Genomic DNA, 14016 nt, shown 5'->3' with positions numbered 1-14016 from the left:
CATTGTTAATTAATGTGCTCCTAAACCAAGAATGGGTACACAGTATGTGATGTGTACCACAAAACCCGACCTAATTACTGCAAAACTCATAAAATCTATACTTCATGTAAATTTCCATTCATCTGTTGGAGATGTTAACCTCATGTGGAAATGCGAGTATGTTCCAGGGTACTCAAGTACCATAAACCTTCCAACCAATTACATAAGTTTCTGTCCAGCAGAAATGTAGACTTGCTGGTGCGATTTCAAAGTCTAGCAAAACGACTTAGACTTAGATCTAAGCTGTTTAACAAGCAGAGGCAAGAAGAAGGTAACAGACAAGATATTGCTTCAACAAAGGTAAGAATAAACATTGTAATAAATTAGTAGCATATCGTAATAATGTAGCAGATAAAGGAAGATGATCTTCAATATGATTTAGTAGCTAGAGGATTACTCAAGGAACTTATAACCAAGAGAACTTTCCTGTCTAATAAGGAATGCCTCCTAATATTGGATCTATTGGCAAGAATCAAGAAGCCATTACACAGGTTCGTGAGGGACAGGGATAATGTGGTCCCTATCTCAATATCACGTTTATGCGAAATAGATGAGCAAAAATACCATTTGCATATCGGTAAAGACACTATCCCAGATCAACACGATGACAGCATCGCATTATATAACAAAAGCGTCCAAAATGGGCATTTAGTGGCCAATCCATTGCAAAAACCCACTGATGAGCATCCAAAGTCGATAGAAAAATTTAAAATAAACCCAAATTCTGATATCGCAAAGGGTGCAACCAATCACACAACACTACCTACACTACATGAGGCCTACACTAATGATTCCCTTATAAGGTTAATAGTAAGAGCGCAACGCATGCTCATCGAACAACTACTGCAGTCTTACGACCAAAGAACGCTAACCAAAGCGCAACGATATTATTTATTCACTATACTCTCCAGGGAGTGTTCCCTAGCAAGTGTTGAGCGATGGAGTGGTCTGTTAAGCGGGATGTTGAAGGACACGTCGTCCACTGACGGATATCTTCCTTTTGAATATGCAAACATGTTGTTGATATATGACCAAATATGCCGGTGGATATCAAAAAGGTGCAAAAAAAATCTACATCATTCGATGTCCCATGAGGTAGAGATGATTGGTCAAACGATGCTAGAATTTAAGCATAGTTCTTGCCAGCCATTAGATGAATTCAATAAAAACACCCATAATGATGAACAGGCGTTGACTTTAGCATCAACAGAATCAACGTCCAGCAGCCATAAATTTAGCCCTATATTCCTCCAAAATATTCTATCTAAACTTACTTCCTTGTTGCAACAGTTAACAACTGAAAAGATAGCAAAGCTCATGTATCTACAAGTAAGTAGAGACGTCTACATCATTGAATACTTTGAGGAAGCTGTGGAAGAAATTGTTAGAAGAGTGGACTCTAACCCTAAGGAGTATAAGCTCTGTATGACCGCTACTATAGTATGCCATAAAGCCGTGATCAGCAATTTAAGGAAGGAGTTCCAATGTTTGCTAACATTGTATGGGACGGGGCAAATAAGTCCATTCCACGATAAGTGGTTTACTGGATGCACGAATGAGAGGAATCCCCACCCAGACGATATTAATATTTTACAATTAAGGTCAATTCGCGATCTCGTAGAGAGAATAGAAGCATGTCTATTAAAGGCGCTGTTGAAGTATATCAATACTGTTGTCATTATATACGGTGTGGTGCCATCTACTTACGGCGTTCTGGATCCAGGTAGATACGGAATAGTAACAAATGAGTGTGAGTCGAACAGTAGAGAACATTGTATATCTGAAGCACCAATTAACAGGAGCTGGACAGTTGATTTGGATCGACCACCGGAGAAAATTCTTACCAAATTATTAGCAACCATAGTCGACCATATTGATTTGCACCACGCATTTTGCGTCCACTCGCCTCAGCATCCAGACTGCGATTATATACTTCCACGCTCTATTAGCATTATAGAGGGTTTACTTGTAATTGCTAAACAGGTGGTAGACACCTTTTCTCTTGCTTCTAAAAGTGCTAATCCTGACGAACTGGAACATACCAACCATGTGGTTAGTATGTTTCATGAGAAATTGTCTCTATTGGATCACTTATCAGGCATTGATACTAACCTATTACATACCCTTAGATTTGATTTAGAGCGGAGTAATCCCATACAATGTTAATAAGAAATTTTCACATCGTAGGGAGAACCCGATTCACTGGCTCAGGTAGAATTTTCATATAGATCATATAGTCCCAATTGTAATATGCTACGATGCCATAGCATTCAAATAAGGTGTATCAATCATCTCGCAAATGTTAACACTTAATTTAGTCGGAACTTGTAGAACTCGTTTGGATCATCCCTTTATTTGTGACATTTCGTGCTGTCGTGCATCCATTTAATGTTATGAGTTAGACTTTTTTGGCTTTATATTAACTCTCTATATGCGAATTATTATTTTCCATCTACACAAAACTTATATCTGTTATATTTACTTGTTTTGGTTTTTGACCCTACATACAAAGGAAACTACCAATCACACCAATTAGCGAAATTAACTTTATAAAAATGACAGAAGGCAACTTGATGTTCATAGGTTATGTAGATATAAAGACCTGTGTAGTTATGGCCTCATATCCCAAAGATGCGGCAAAAGGGTCAGTAGGCGTGGTACAAGATGCACTAAAATCAGTATGCTCAAATGCAATCAATACAGCCAGTACGTTAACAAACTCTCTCTTCAAGAACAATCAGATGACAAATCTATCAAGAAGCTAAAACTGGACTACCAAACGATATACTACAAGTCAGACGAGAAAGCGGAAACTGCGGTCGTAGTCATGATATTTGAAGAAGAGTATCCCGAGCGCTTGGCATTCACATTAATACAGGTGAGATATTAAACATAGAATCACTCTGTATGACATGTGCTATATGGAGGACAACGAAACATTAGCCTGACATTTTTTCAGGAAATATGGCGAGACGTCCATACGGCTCCTCCACGTGAATTGGACGACGATGGTATTCCAACATCATTGCAATCGCACCTGGGAACACATATGATGCGCATATTCAAAAGATACGACAAAGTTGTAGAAGTTGACCACACTTTGAGGGTAATACATTATACCATTTTAAATAATTTATAGGCACAAATGCATGTAGATGATGCTACGTGCAATGTTGAAGATGCCATGAAAAAGATTATAGGTAGCTGTGGAAGCTTGCAGGAATTACGGGTCAAATCACTTAACCTGAAGAACAAAACTGTTGTGGTGAGTTCTAAAAATTATTGTGATGACTTCCCTAACAGTTACAACGTGACGCTACTAAGCTGAAGAGCAGTTTTTCGCCTAAAATTGTAGCCGTAAGTGTTATTATGCCATAGAATATCATGGCTTTTATTGCAATATAACCCAACAGATTATCCTTTACATCATCGTCAATGTCATAATCATTTCTCTCTACATAGCTATTCCTAAGCTCATGAACACAAAAGTTACAGGAATTAATACAAATGACCATTCCAATGGGAACCACAACAGTACTGATAACAACCACACTATTACCGACAGCAACCCCGATAAGAACAACAACAATAATTAGTACAATGATATATACAATTATAAAATTACAATTAGAATATAACAGTTGATATAATTGTGCGTCTCATTTGACAGTATTTTGCTCATTATCTAAATGGAATTAATAACAACATATGGTAACCCACGTTTTATCAGAGTGGTATACTCCGGGGGTATCTCTGAATTGGCCTCGAAAAAAGTGTATGTCAGTGTTATCTTATCCACGCCATCTATTTAAAATGAATAAACGCGCCATAAACGTACACAAGCGTTTGTCCTTTAGAATGTCGGGATCCAGAAAAAACAACACGGGGAGGTCAACCTCTTCACCTGGTACAATTCATTCTACAAAACATATACATACCCGGATGCAACATCTGCTCTTCAAAACAAAAACACTGTATCTTATTAAAGTAAGCACCGGCCTCATCGGGGATCACATGATATGCGGCAACACCAATAAGTGGTTCATCAGTTAAATTCTTAGCCGTATAAAAAGCAAGAGTGGTCTCACCAGCACCCACAACAACATTGCGTTGTGCTGGCATAAAATCCCATTTCAAGTGAGAGTGAGTAACAAAGTCTATATCGAACATACGTTCACCACGTTCTGAAAATGACATATTACTTGATGAATAGCTTACTTTCCGGTGGTGGTTTGTATGTCTTCACCTTTTTAGTCGTGCCCATATAACCTGACTGTTGACAGAAAAATTCGTAGAGAGGCACACAAGCAAAGGTGATACCAAATAATGCGATAAATACACCTAAAAGCGTAGTGCTTATGGAATCCGCCTCTTTCAGCGGTTCAACATGTGGATTGCTAGCAAATTGACGCTGTAATAACATAAACCTGTCTTCATGATTCGTTTTTGAGTCTGAAGTCTTCGGATTTTGCGATTTGGGTGGTATGGAGGTACCGCTGGAAAAAGCATATGACGCAGCAGGGGTAAAAGGCGTAATCAATGGTGAAACCCCAAACCTATGCCATCTATCTACCGCTATGTTACGTACATGCCTTTTCGACAAAAACTTGTAACCACTCTTGGCCAACGCCCTTGGACCCAAAGGGTGGCTAAAGTGAACACACATTGGACGATTTTACATTCCAAAGAACAGCATATATAAATTGAACCATGTAGATATACATAGTTGCAGTATTTTGTTTTATCAGTTAATTTACACCAGGTTATGGAAGACGCGGCTACGGTGGATACTATACAAAGTAGCTCTAGCACGCGGCAGAAGTCAGTAGTCCACAAGATATGGCTGTACTTTCAACTCTCCATAGTAATGAGGTGCATATTTCTGCAAGAATCTGCCAATAAATCTGTAATATGCACAAAACAGGACTTACTCCGGCTGAATGGCAGTTACATCCCTCATATAAAGCTCGCCATCCATATCCAGTAACTGCACAGATATATAATAACTGATATTAGTTCCTTACCTCATTGAAAACAACCCAATCAGGTTGTTCGTCGATGAGGAATGAACTGGGATGTATATAGAGTCGCCTAGTACTGCTTGTATTAAGGCTAAAGCGTATATGATCGAGTATCGTTAAATAATTACCTGGAAACCATTAAATATGACTGCAATTCGTTGCTTAAAATAGCGTTGCCTTCATCGTCAACCACCTTTGTTTTTACTTTGACCTCTAATTCTAGTTGCCGTGATGTTATAACATTTTTGACGATGTGTTCTTTACATGCTACATTTAAAAAGAAACTTTTGAAAATTGCCTCCATGACACATTCAACATTGTCACCGCAACTGGCCTGAAGTATATATCGCGATTTATCCTTTGGCACTTACCAAAGGGAGCTGATACTTTTTTAAAATTGCCGATAATTGAGCTCTTTTCTTCTCCGCAGCGCGTATGCCGGCACCATTTATCATATGACTGATATTATATGTATATAGGGTAATAGGACTTACCGTCCTAACCATTTGCTGTCTTCATCTCGATAGTACCGTGCTAGCTGATACACGTTAAAGTATGACATTAGATCACCTTCCATGGCGGCAAACCCTAACATAGCAGCATGTAAACGCTCTGTTTGGTATACAGACTCAGTATTGCCACGCTTGAGTACGATATCTTGGACGTCTAATACGGCACACATGGTCAAAGCCTCTTCCGAACATCCCATCTGAGTACTTCGGTACAGAAAATTTGACAACATGGGCGTGTAATGCAATTCTGCCATGACGTTTCCACACGGATAAACTATTTCACCGTTGCTGTCTATAGCACCCAAGAGGAACAGGATTGTGAGCCCATGCTCAATAGCATCCATTGGCGGCTGCACCAAAAACTCGAAGTGAGTAAAATCATTAACACCTAATGACTTTATAAATAGAATAATAGAAGTCAAGTCATTAGTCTTCATTTCAGATATAGGATACTCCATCATTACTTTAGGGTCATTGAAATCCGCTTCTGTTAGCAGTCTATAGCATTTGCCCTTGCCACGAATTAAATTAGAACGTTGGCGCATCTCGTCACGCGTTGATATTACCTTGGTTTCTACGGTTCCGGTGTTTATGTAGTCAGCGACTCTACGACGACTGAAGCCGCAATCCACGACATACGCGACATCTAATAGAGAACGATGACTGTCGATGTCACAACAAAGGTACACAGACCTTGAGCCGCGGTAGATCTTTTTACGCTGATCATACTTGGAGCCTTTTGGATACAACGGAATTATGCTAACACTTCCAGGATGCTGCTCACGGAATATCTTAGCACTTTCCATAAGGCTGTTATATAGTGTATCTATATCTGTAGTAGATGGCAAGAATACCAACACATTTCCAGTAGGCTCGTTTTTGCAAATATTCCATACTGCAAAATATTAAACAATTAAAACAACCATACCTGTAGATACAGCTGTATCCAAGTAATTTGGGCAGGGCGAGGATAGGTAGAAAGTTTCATACAAATGTCCACAAACGCCAACATTAATGTGAAACACTCTACCAAGTGGCTTCAAATTGCCCAGAGACGGCTTTGTTATATCGGATTCTGTGACATTGGAAGATATGGGCTCGATTCGCTTCCCAAAGAAGGCCATAAATTCGTCCACATGTCCACCATCTAAACATAGAACTATTCGTAACCGTGAACGTTTGTACAAAATACGTTTCAATAGTGGGACCAGCGTCTCTGTATACAACAGCCGTTTTTCTAAAGTAGTAAGTACAATTACGCCGTAATCAGATAGGAGCGGATCGCTGATCAGCAGCTTGAGCATGCACCGTACGTTCAGGTAGACGATATCGGCTGTTGATACAAAGCTTTCCAAGCAGTCTACATGGGAATAGACCTTGGAAGGATTGCCAATCAACGAGGAGCATTGGTTGGCACTTGATGCGATATCAGAATCTTGTGTCTGTGCAACAGCTATCTTTGGTGGAGTCCTCTTGCAACTATAGCTTGTGGTGAACCCCGCCTTGTAGAGAAAAAAGGGTATGTATGTACTAGTGTAAGACACATGGCAACCCGAAACTACAACGACACTGTGTCCTTCAACAGCCGAAATGATATCATCACGGCGTTCTAATAGTAATTTTGCCATAATCAGAAGCACCCATGTTTACATTACACCGTATACAGGGCATAACTAGTCAGTACGATACCAAAAATATTCGGCGATGTGTTACACATCTCAACGGAAACAACAAAATGAAGAGTACAAACTAATTATATGCGATATTAATATGTTTTATGTTCTATTGATGAGGAATCTTACCGAAGGGATGTATATAATTCCCCATCTTAGACAGTGGCAACTTGGCTAGTGGCAGCAGCCTGAGCATTGCGCAACTGACTTAGCTTGTGGTCAAGTACTGAATATGTTTGGGTTATCTGTTTGTTTTTTGCTGAACATATGGAATGCAGCTTGCGCAGTTGCTCTTCTACTACCTCAATTTTACTAAAATGTTAATATACCATGCCAATAGAAACCCACCGTTCGTAAAACTCTCCAGCCTTATCAAGAGTCATTTCGATAAAATAACCAGTGCCAACAGAAACAAGTACCTTGCCCGGATTCGCGATTTTACCTGGAACCCTCAATGAACCATATCGATATACAACATCACATTAATACAACAATTTTGGATATTCCAAAGCAATCATCGCAAAAGAACTAAATTTACTATACAATCATAGCCATACTATGACTATATAGACCTAATTGAACAATAGACAGTCTACAAGCGTCCCGTGGACTACAAACGGGAGTATGAAAACGAGAGGATGCAATGAAAATTATATATGGCATACCTGGGACGTAAACGAGTGATGTTAAAGGGACTTGTATTTCACAACTCTGAGAAGAAAAGTCCTTTAAGCAAGCTTTAGATTCGTGTAAACGCTCGAGAGCCACAGTCAACACATTCACCAGGTTTTGCATCTGGTTAATCTCCTATTAGACACATAATATTGTACATTATACATACACACATACCTCTTCTAGACGCAAAATAATCATATTTAGCTCCTGAATGCTCAAATTGTGAACATTGGCGTCAGACGCCGCGGTGATTACCTGCGCCGACGCGTCAAGAGGCAGGGACATCGTACTGACTATAGAGGTGACCTTCCTTATAGTACCAGTTTTGTCGGATTAGTGTAAGTATACGCAATCTTTGAACACATAAGTAATTGTGCTGTGCAGTATGCCACTAAAGATGGGGAATCTGTACCTCAAATAGAAACAAATGTGCTACTAAAGGAATAAATATACGTGTTTCGTACATTAGCATATAGAAGTCAGTTAGTATATGTATTTTGCTTCAAAAAGAGATTCGCCATCGTCAGATAAATCGGTCTTCAAACTGCCAAGAGAGGCCTCGGAGTTCTGCTGAGCCAATTTCATCAGAACATCCTGAGCAGCAGCAGCATTGCTCATAGAACCGTTCCAAGTCTTCAATACGGATGACTGAAGAGCACGGCCATAGGAGAAGCTGAGGCTCCATGGGTGTTTGTTGCACTTGTTGATCTCATTCAAATGGCGAGTAGCCATAGATTCAGATTGACCACCAGACAAGAACATAACACCGGGGAGAGCGGGGGGCACGGTACGACGAAGTGCACGTGAAGTCAAAAATCCAACTGTCTGGGGAGCAGGCTTATCCTTGCAGTCAACACCTTGAGTAACCATGTTTGGCTTTAGTAGAGCACCCTCGAGCAAAACCTTGTGATCATTAAGAGCCTTGAACACAGCTGCCAAAACGCGTTCGGTAACCTCGGCACAAACCTCAATGCTATGGTCTCCATCTGCCAAAATCTCGGGTTCAACAATAGGAACCAAACCGTTTTCCTGGCAAATGGCGGCATAACGTGCAAGTGTGTGGGCAGTTTCAAGTATTGACAAGTTTGATGGTTTGTTCTTCTTAACATCAATTGACAGCACAGCACGCCATTTTGCGAAACGAGCACCGGCATTATAGTACTTTTGGCACCTTTCTGCCAAACCGTCCAATCCAGTGGTGCTGACTTCTTCATCAGTGTTAGGAATGGTTACCAAACCTTTGTCAACCTTAATACCGGGCAATATACCCTCAGCACGCAACAAATCCACCATGTTCTGTCCATTTGGGGCTTGCTGGAACAATGTTTCCTCAAAAAGAATACAACCCGAAATGTACTTTCCTAACCCTTTAGTGGTAAAAAGAATAGAGCGGTATTCGGCACGATTCTTTTCCGTGTTTTCTACGCCCACATTGTCGAAACGTTTCTGGATGGTTCCAGTACTCTCGTCAGCAGCTAGAATACCTTTACCAGGGGAAGCAATGAAGCTGGCATTTTCAGCCAGTTCCTTGGCGCGTTCTTGCGACAATTTCACCTGCATTACGTTAGCACATAAAAAAGCAACTACAAAAAGCACATCACACAGTAGTGTAGCAATGGTATATAAATAATCACGAAAAGAAAACTGCTAAGAAAACACAAAATTAAAGTGGAAAATGCATACCCAAAGAATTCAGAGCGGAACGGTGCCACAAAAACCCAAAATTCAAGGGCATTAATAGCGCACGGTAGACATGTAAAAAGAAATGGTTCAAACGAGAATTATTATCTCTAATAGAAAACACATGCACTTGCAATGTATTTTTATTAATATGGAGCAACATAATATTTGCGCATTATTGAAGAAATACGTAGAAGGTTAGGAACACACAATTGTTGAATATGCAAAATCATTATAAAGCATATGATAGTATAACAGACTTACCATTTTCGAAACACAAACAAATTGTTTAGGAAGGTAGTTTTGCAGCGAAGAAAGTAAATGAACATGTGCAGTAACGTGGGGAAACTAAGATGCATAAGCACACATTGGAACATGCGATACATTGACTCATTGGCATGTCTTATAATTAAAGACAAAGTACCTTTGATTCTTTCCTATTTCAATAGTGATCTTATCTGCAGTGATTTTCCCACGTCAGTCTGTTTTTTGATCTTTGTGGCGCTGTTACACCTTCATGCCTACGATTGTTGATTGCCACAACCAGCCGAAGCTGTTGTCGTCGATCTGGAATTAGTTAGCGTGTACTTTTTTTAGTCGGTTGAGATTGCTACCTTTCTTGTGATCCACAATTTTGCTTTGTACCGTTTTCCAGGTCTCCTTCTACATCTCGCTGGTTTGATTCTTGTGTGTTGCTATTTGTTCAGCTATAAAATCGATCAAAAACACCAAGTCGCTTATCGGTATGATATACTATTACTTCTTAACATTCAGAGGGGTTATATTGATCTTGACTTGCATTAAGCATTTGGACTAGTGGTTGTGGAATACAGATGACCGCTTTTTTTGGTATCTCTTTTTGTATTGTGTGCTTTATCACTGTCTAATGATGTAATGATAGTTTAACGGTGACTCGCCGTAGCGGCATATCATCTTTCCTGAAAATCATGCGGTACATTAGTCACGTCACTTAATGCTTCTACTACATCCAATTTCATCGTTAGGCAATTTCAGGTTTAAATACAAAATATTGCTAATCCGCCGACTGTCATGCAAAATTCTACTATCACCAAAATAGCTGCCACCTTTCAGACAACAATTTTAGCCCCGGTTAATCTGCCCACTACTCTATATGTACTACATAAGTTTAATGAAAACTAAAAAAATTAAACAAAAAGTTACTACAAAAACAATAGTTTTATGGACACAAAGCAAACATTACAGACATGAAAATAGTGCGCGGTTCAACGATCATCTTGCCGTTGTCCTTAATCGTCATAGTGACAGCTTCAATTATGTTTTAATTCAATGATACAGCTTCATTAAAAAATAAATTTTATCAACCATATTGTTAGACATGGATTCATGGGAAGTTCTTGAGTGACAAAATGGCTTCAGTAATGTACCTGGTAAGCATGGCAAGGTCATCGTTACGTTTCATCCTAAGAACGAAGGTCTTTGGCTTTTCGGGGTATTCTTCAGCAATTAGCCTCTGAGCAATGTGACGAGCAAGGGCCAAGGCTAAACCGGTGTACATCTTGCCTGAGTTGAGTCTGCCCATGCTGTAGATAATGCTAGATGGGAATTCAAAGTCTTCGCGTTCCTTAAGACTGTTGCAGTAGGCAACGTAGGGAAGAAGCTCAACAGCGGTAGGAGTGTACTGAGCAATAGTCCTGATGACTGCCTTGAGGCGATCAATACCAGTGTCACGGATGTATTCGCGGGGAAGATGGTTGAATGTCATGTCACGGATCTCTTCGGGAAGGTGAGACTCTTCAGTGGGCAATTTGGTGTCTCTGATGCGGAGGTAGCGTTTAGCTTCAGGGAAAACCATGTCTTCATCCTCGACTTCGTCGCCATCCTCCTCGGTGGAGTAAACGTAGTCACCAGGGACAACGGGAGCGGCCTTGGGTTCCTCGGAAGACAAGTCGAAGTCCTCGATGAAACCAATTTCCTCAAAGTCAACGACGCCCTGGTTGTCGGCGACAACAGCGTTGCTGATGGCACCTGCAAGAGCAGCTACACCTACGGCGAGTTTGGCAATCTTAGATCCGGCCATTTTAAAACAGTTGTAGTAGTTAATAAGAAGGTGATAAAAAGACTTGTGCAAATAGGAGTATATCAACCAAATGCAGTATGGTGATCTTTATTTATAGCCCGTAAAATGCACACAGCTAAGATAAATAGAAGTAGATAAAACTTGTTGAACAAATCTAAAAAGATATGTCCAATACGTAAACCAGATTTATGTTGTGATGAGGTTACCATAGAAGCACCCCAAGGTAACTCCGCTCAATGGGAATAAGGCTCGCGGCATGCATGCTAACAACCGCACCATCTTCTATCAAAATTTGACCGCAATTGACCTTTAGTTAATTATAGTATGCGAAAGATATTTTTTGGAACATTATAAAGATTGTGGATATTCAATTGCTTATTTATTTACGCGTTATTCTAGTGCCAGTCTGTGGGCCTGCTGAGGTTAGCCTTCTATATTTTACGACATGTGTCTTTATATATGTATATTTTCTTATTAGAAAGGATAATATGGTGATAAACATTCTGGAACTGTTGTGTTCTATTAGTTGTTGCCCCTTTCGTACATGCGGTTACCGATGTCGTTTTTCACGTAGCCCGTCCGTCAAAAGCATACAAGTTGCGTTATAGACTAGGTGTATATTCAACGTTATAATAGTATGGACGCAGTTAAATTAGTGCCATGTGTAGCGATATAATGCATGAAATCTTGTCTTATTTTGGTAATTGTCAAAAGCTGTGTCGTTCGGTGATCACATGGTTCGTGCAATATGTTGGTTAAAGCTCGCTACAGAATGCCAACTCAACATTGCATTAAACGTGATATTCCACTCTGCTAGTGTGCGACAACCATTTAAATACGCTCCATTAAGAGTCGTCCAAATCTTTGTTTGAACAGTTATTCTTTCCACGAGACACAGCCTTAGAATGTTAGACTAGAATGCCACTGAATTGTTTAAATACCTTAAGGAAGATCTCGGAGAAAGCTCTGTTATATTGTGGGTGGTAAATAAACTAGTTGGATATCCGCTTAACATCCAGTGTATTAGTCGTCTATGAAACAGTGTTATGGAAACAGTTGATCCCATTATCTTTATCGACATATCAATAAACCTAGATAGGTATGAATACGACTTGAAACATTAAACCGAAATGCCAGTATTGATATAGCTCACGCTTGATGAGACGTATTCAGCTTATAGCAATTATTGCCCCTTCGTCATGAAGATCGTTGTCTTAGGAAAATAAAGCCCTTTTCAAATATTCTTTCACATTATTCCTCGTCTTTTCCAGTTGCTTGTTCCTCCACCATTTTTGGAATAAGTTTGGGATAATAAACGGATTGGACGTTTCATCAGAATCACTTTTCAACATTATATCAGCTAAACAATCTAAAAGTCCTTCAAAATTGTTGCCTCTCAATTTACCATCAGAGATACCAGCAAGAGAATATGCCAAATACGTTGGTATAGGGATGGGTTGACCATGACTGAATTTTTCAGTTAGCTGCTTGTATACGGCATCCTCATGATTCTGTGGAACATAAGAGGCAATTTTCCTGACAACTTTGCCAACGTGGTCGGCTACAACATCCATGTCAACATCTTTATTCTCACGGACACTGTATTGCTGTGGATATGGCGGTTCCACCAAATATACAGATGTTCGATACTCAAATTTCTTGTCATCAATGGCGGTGGCATCACTGGATGTGACATCATTTGGTGTGTCGGCATTGGTTGTGGCATCTTGAGAAACAGCAACATCATCCGTAAAACCTGGTGTGGAATACGTGAAGTATGACCCATCAAAAAGCGAATGACTCGGTGATGGTTCCGTCAGACCCATGCAACTAGGATGAGCACCATCGGTAACCTTGTCAGCCACTTGATGTTCACAGAGAACATTAGTTAACAAAGTTACAGCTAGCAGTAATTTTAACACATTACCCAGCACCGAAAAAGAAAATGCAGCAATCTTCCTTGCCATCTTAGCAGTAGAGCGTGTTTACAGTTTACAAGTAGACGATTTTTCTTAAGGCATATGATAGAGTTCTCAGGGAATTGCTTCCTGAATTATTTGAAAAAGATACTACCGCACTGATAATAAAATACCTATCGACTGTTTACTCGTGGACTATCAAAGTGCCACCACTCGATAAAATGCAAAGGAACGTATATTTAATGCAAATATGGCGCCTGGAAGGATGCATATAGACCCCAGGCATCTATGTCCTCAGAATTGGATATTGTAGATGGCACTAGGTTCATATGGAATTAAAATAAAAATCTTATGTTCTTAAAAGTGGCTTTAAATTCAAATATTAGCCGCGATATACTGTGTTGTTACTACGTCAATGACAACATTGAATGGATTCTC

At 39.8% G+C, this 14016-nt stretch overlaps 8 protein-coding genes across 8 annotated transcripts; 2 read left to right on the top strand and 6 right to left on the bottom strand.

Annotated features, from left to right (window-relative positions):
• Window positions 1-80: 80 nt before the first annotated feature.
• Window positions 81-2236, top strand: BBOV_IV000840 (uncharacterized protein). The gene is made up of 2 exons (XM_001609200.2): window positions 81-339; window positions 391-2236. Exons 1-2 carry the CDS (start codon window positions 151-153, stop codon window positions 2203-2205), a joined length of 2004 nt encoding a protein of 667 aa, XP_001609250.2. The 5' UTR covers window positions 81-150; the 3' UTR covers window positions 2206-2236.
• Window positions 2237-2588: 352 nt separating this feature from the next.
• On the top strand, window positions 2589-3647 carry BBOV_IV000830 (putative integral membrane protein). The gene is made up of 5 exons (XM_001609199.2): window positions 2589-2745; window positions 2781-2917; window positions 2999-3145; window positions 3179-3304; window positions 3453-3647. The coding sequence occupies exons 1-5, from the start codon at window positions 2595-2597 to the stop codon at window positions 3633-3635; spliced, it is 744 nt and encodes a 247-aa protein (XP_001609249.1). The 5' UTR covers window positions 2589-2594; the 3' UTR covers window positions 3636-3647.
• Window positions 3648-3696: 49 nt separating this feature from the next.
• BBOV_IV000820 (Cytochrome c oxidase assembly protein CtaG/Cox11 family protein) lies at window positions 3697-4714 on the bottom strand. The gene is made up of 5 exons (XM_001609198.2): window positions 4258-4714; window positions 3978-4223; window positions 3878-3943; window positions 3760-3843; window positions 3697-3724 (listed from the first exon to the last, which is right to left on the bottom strand). The coding sequence occupies exons 1-5, from the start codon at window positions 4703-4705 to the stop codon at window positions 3699-3701; spliced, it is 870 nt and encodes a 289-aa protein (XP_001609248.1). The 5' UTR covers window positions 4706-4714; the 3' UTR covers window positions 3697-3698.
• A 136-nt stretch (window positions 4715-4850) lies between these two features.
• On the bottom strand, window positions 4851-7296 carry BBOV_IV000810 (putative ATP-dependent helicase HrpB). Its single transcript, XM_001609197.2, has 7 exons — window positions 6501-7296; window positions 5555-6467; window positions 5432-5519; window positions 5189-5394; window positions 5064-5151; window positions 4971-5026; window positions 4851-4931 (listed from the first exon to the last, which is right to left on the bottom strand). Exons 1-7 carry the CDS (start codon window positions 7198-7200, stop codon window positions 4862-4864), a joined length of 2121 nt encoding a protein of 706 aa, XP_001609247.1. The 5' UTR covers window positions 7201-7296; the 3' UTR covers window positions 4851-4861.
• Window positions 7297-7370: 74 nt separating this feature from the next.
• On the bottom strand, window positions 7371-8230 carry BBOV_IV000800 (putative prefoldin alpha subunit). The gene is made up of 4 exons (XM_001609196.2): window positions 8095-8230; window positions 7911-8052; window positions 7594-7687; window positions 7371-7557 (listed from the first exon to the last, which is right to left on the bottom strand). The coding sequence occupies exons 1-4, from the start codon at window positions 8203-8205 to the stop codon at window positions 7401-7403; spliced, it is 504 nt and encodes a 167-aa protein (XP_001609246.1). The 5' UTR covers window positions 8206-8230; the 3' UTR covers window positions 7371-7400.
• A 152-nt stretch (window positions 8231-8382) lies between these two features.
• Window positions 8383-9903, bottom strand: BBOV_IV000790 (putative fructose-16-bisphosphate aldolase). Its single transcript, XM_001609195.2, has 2 exons — window positions 9865-9903; window positions 8383-9474 (listed from the first exon to the last, which is right to left on the bottom strand). Exons 1-2 carry the CDS (start codon window positions 9865-9867, stop codon window positions 8404-8406), a joined length of 1074 nt encoding a protein of 357 aa, XP_001609245.2. The 5' UTR covers window positions 9868-9903; the 3' UTR covers window positions 8383-8403.
• Window positions 9904-10749: 846 nt separating this feature from the next.
• BBOV_IV000780 (uncharacterized protein) lies at window positions 10750-11840 on the bottom strand. Its single transcript, XM_001609194.1, has one exon. The coding sequence runs from the start codon at window positions 11657-11659 to the stop codon at window positions 10964-10966; it is 696 nt and encodes a 231-aa protein (XP_001609244.1). The 5' UTR covers window positions 11660-11840; the 3' UTR covers window positions 10750-10963.
• Window positions 11841-12334: 494 nt separating this feature from the next.
• Window positions 12335-13819, bottom strand: BBOV_IV000770 (uncharacterized protein). Its single transcript, XM_001609193.2, has one exon. It carries the CDS (start codon window positions 13624-13626, stop codon window positions 12874-12876), a length of 753 nt encoding a protein of 250 aa, XP_001609243.1. The 5' UTR covers window positions 13627-13819; the 3' UTR covers window positions 12335-12873.
• Between the last annotated feature and the right edge of the window lie 197 nt (window positions 13820-14016).

This window comes from Babesia bovis (assembly GCF_000165395.2).
Source record: "Babesia bovis T2Bo chromosome 4 map unlocalized Chr4_2, whole genome shotgun sequence".
Taxonomy (NCBI): domain Eukaryota; phylum Apicomplexa; class Aconoidasida; order Piroplasmida; family Babesiidae; genus Babesia; species Babesia bovis.
This window is presented reverse-complemented; position numbering and strand designations above follow the sequence as displayed.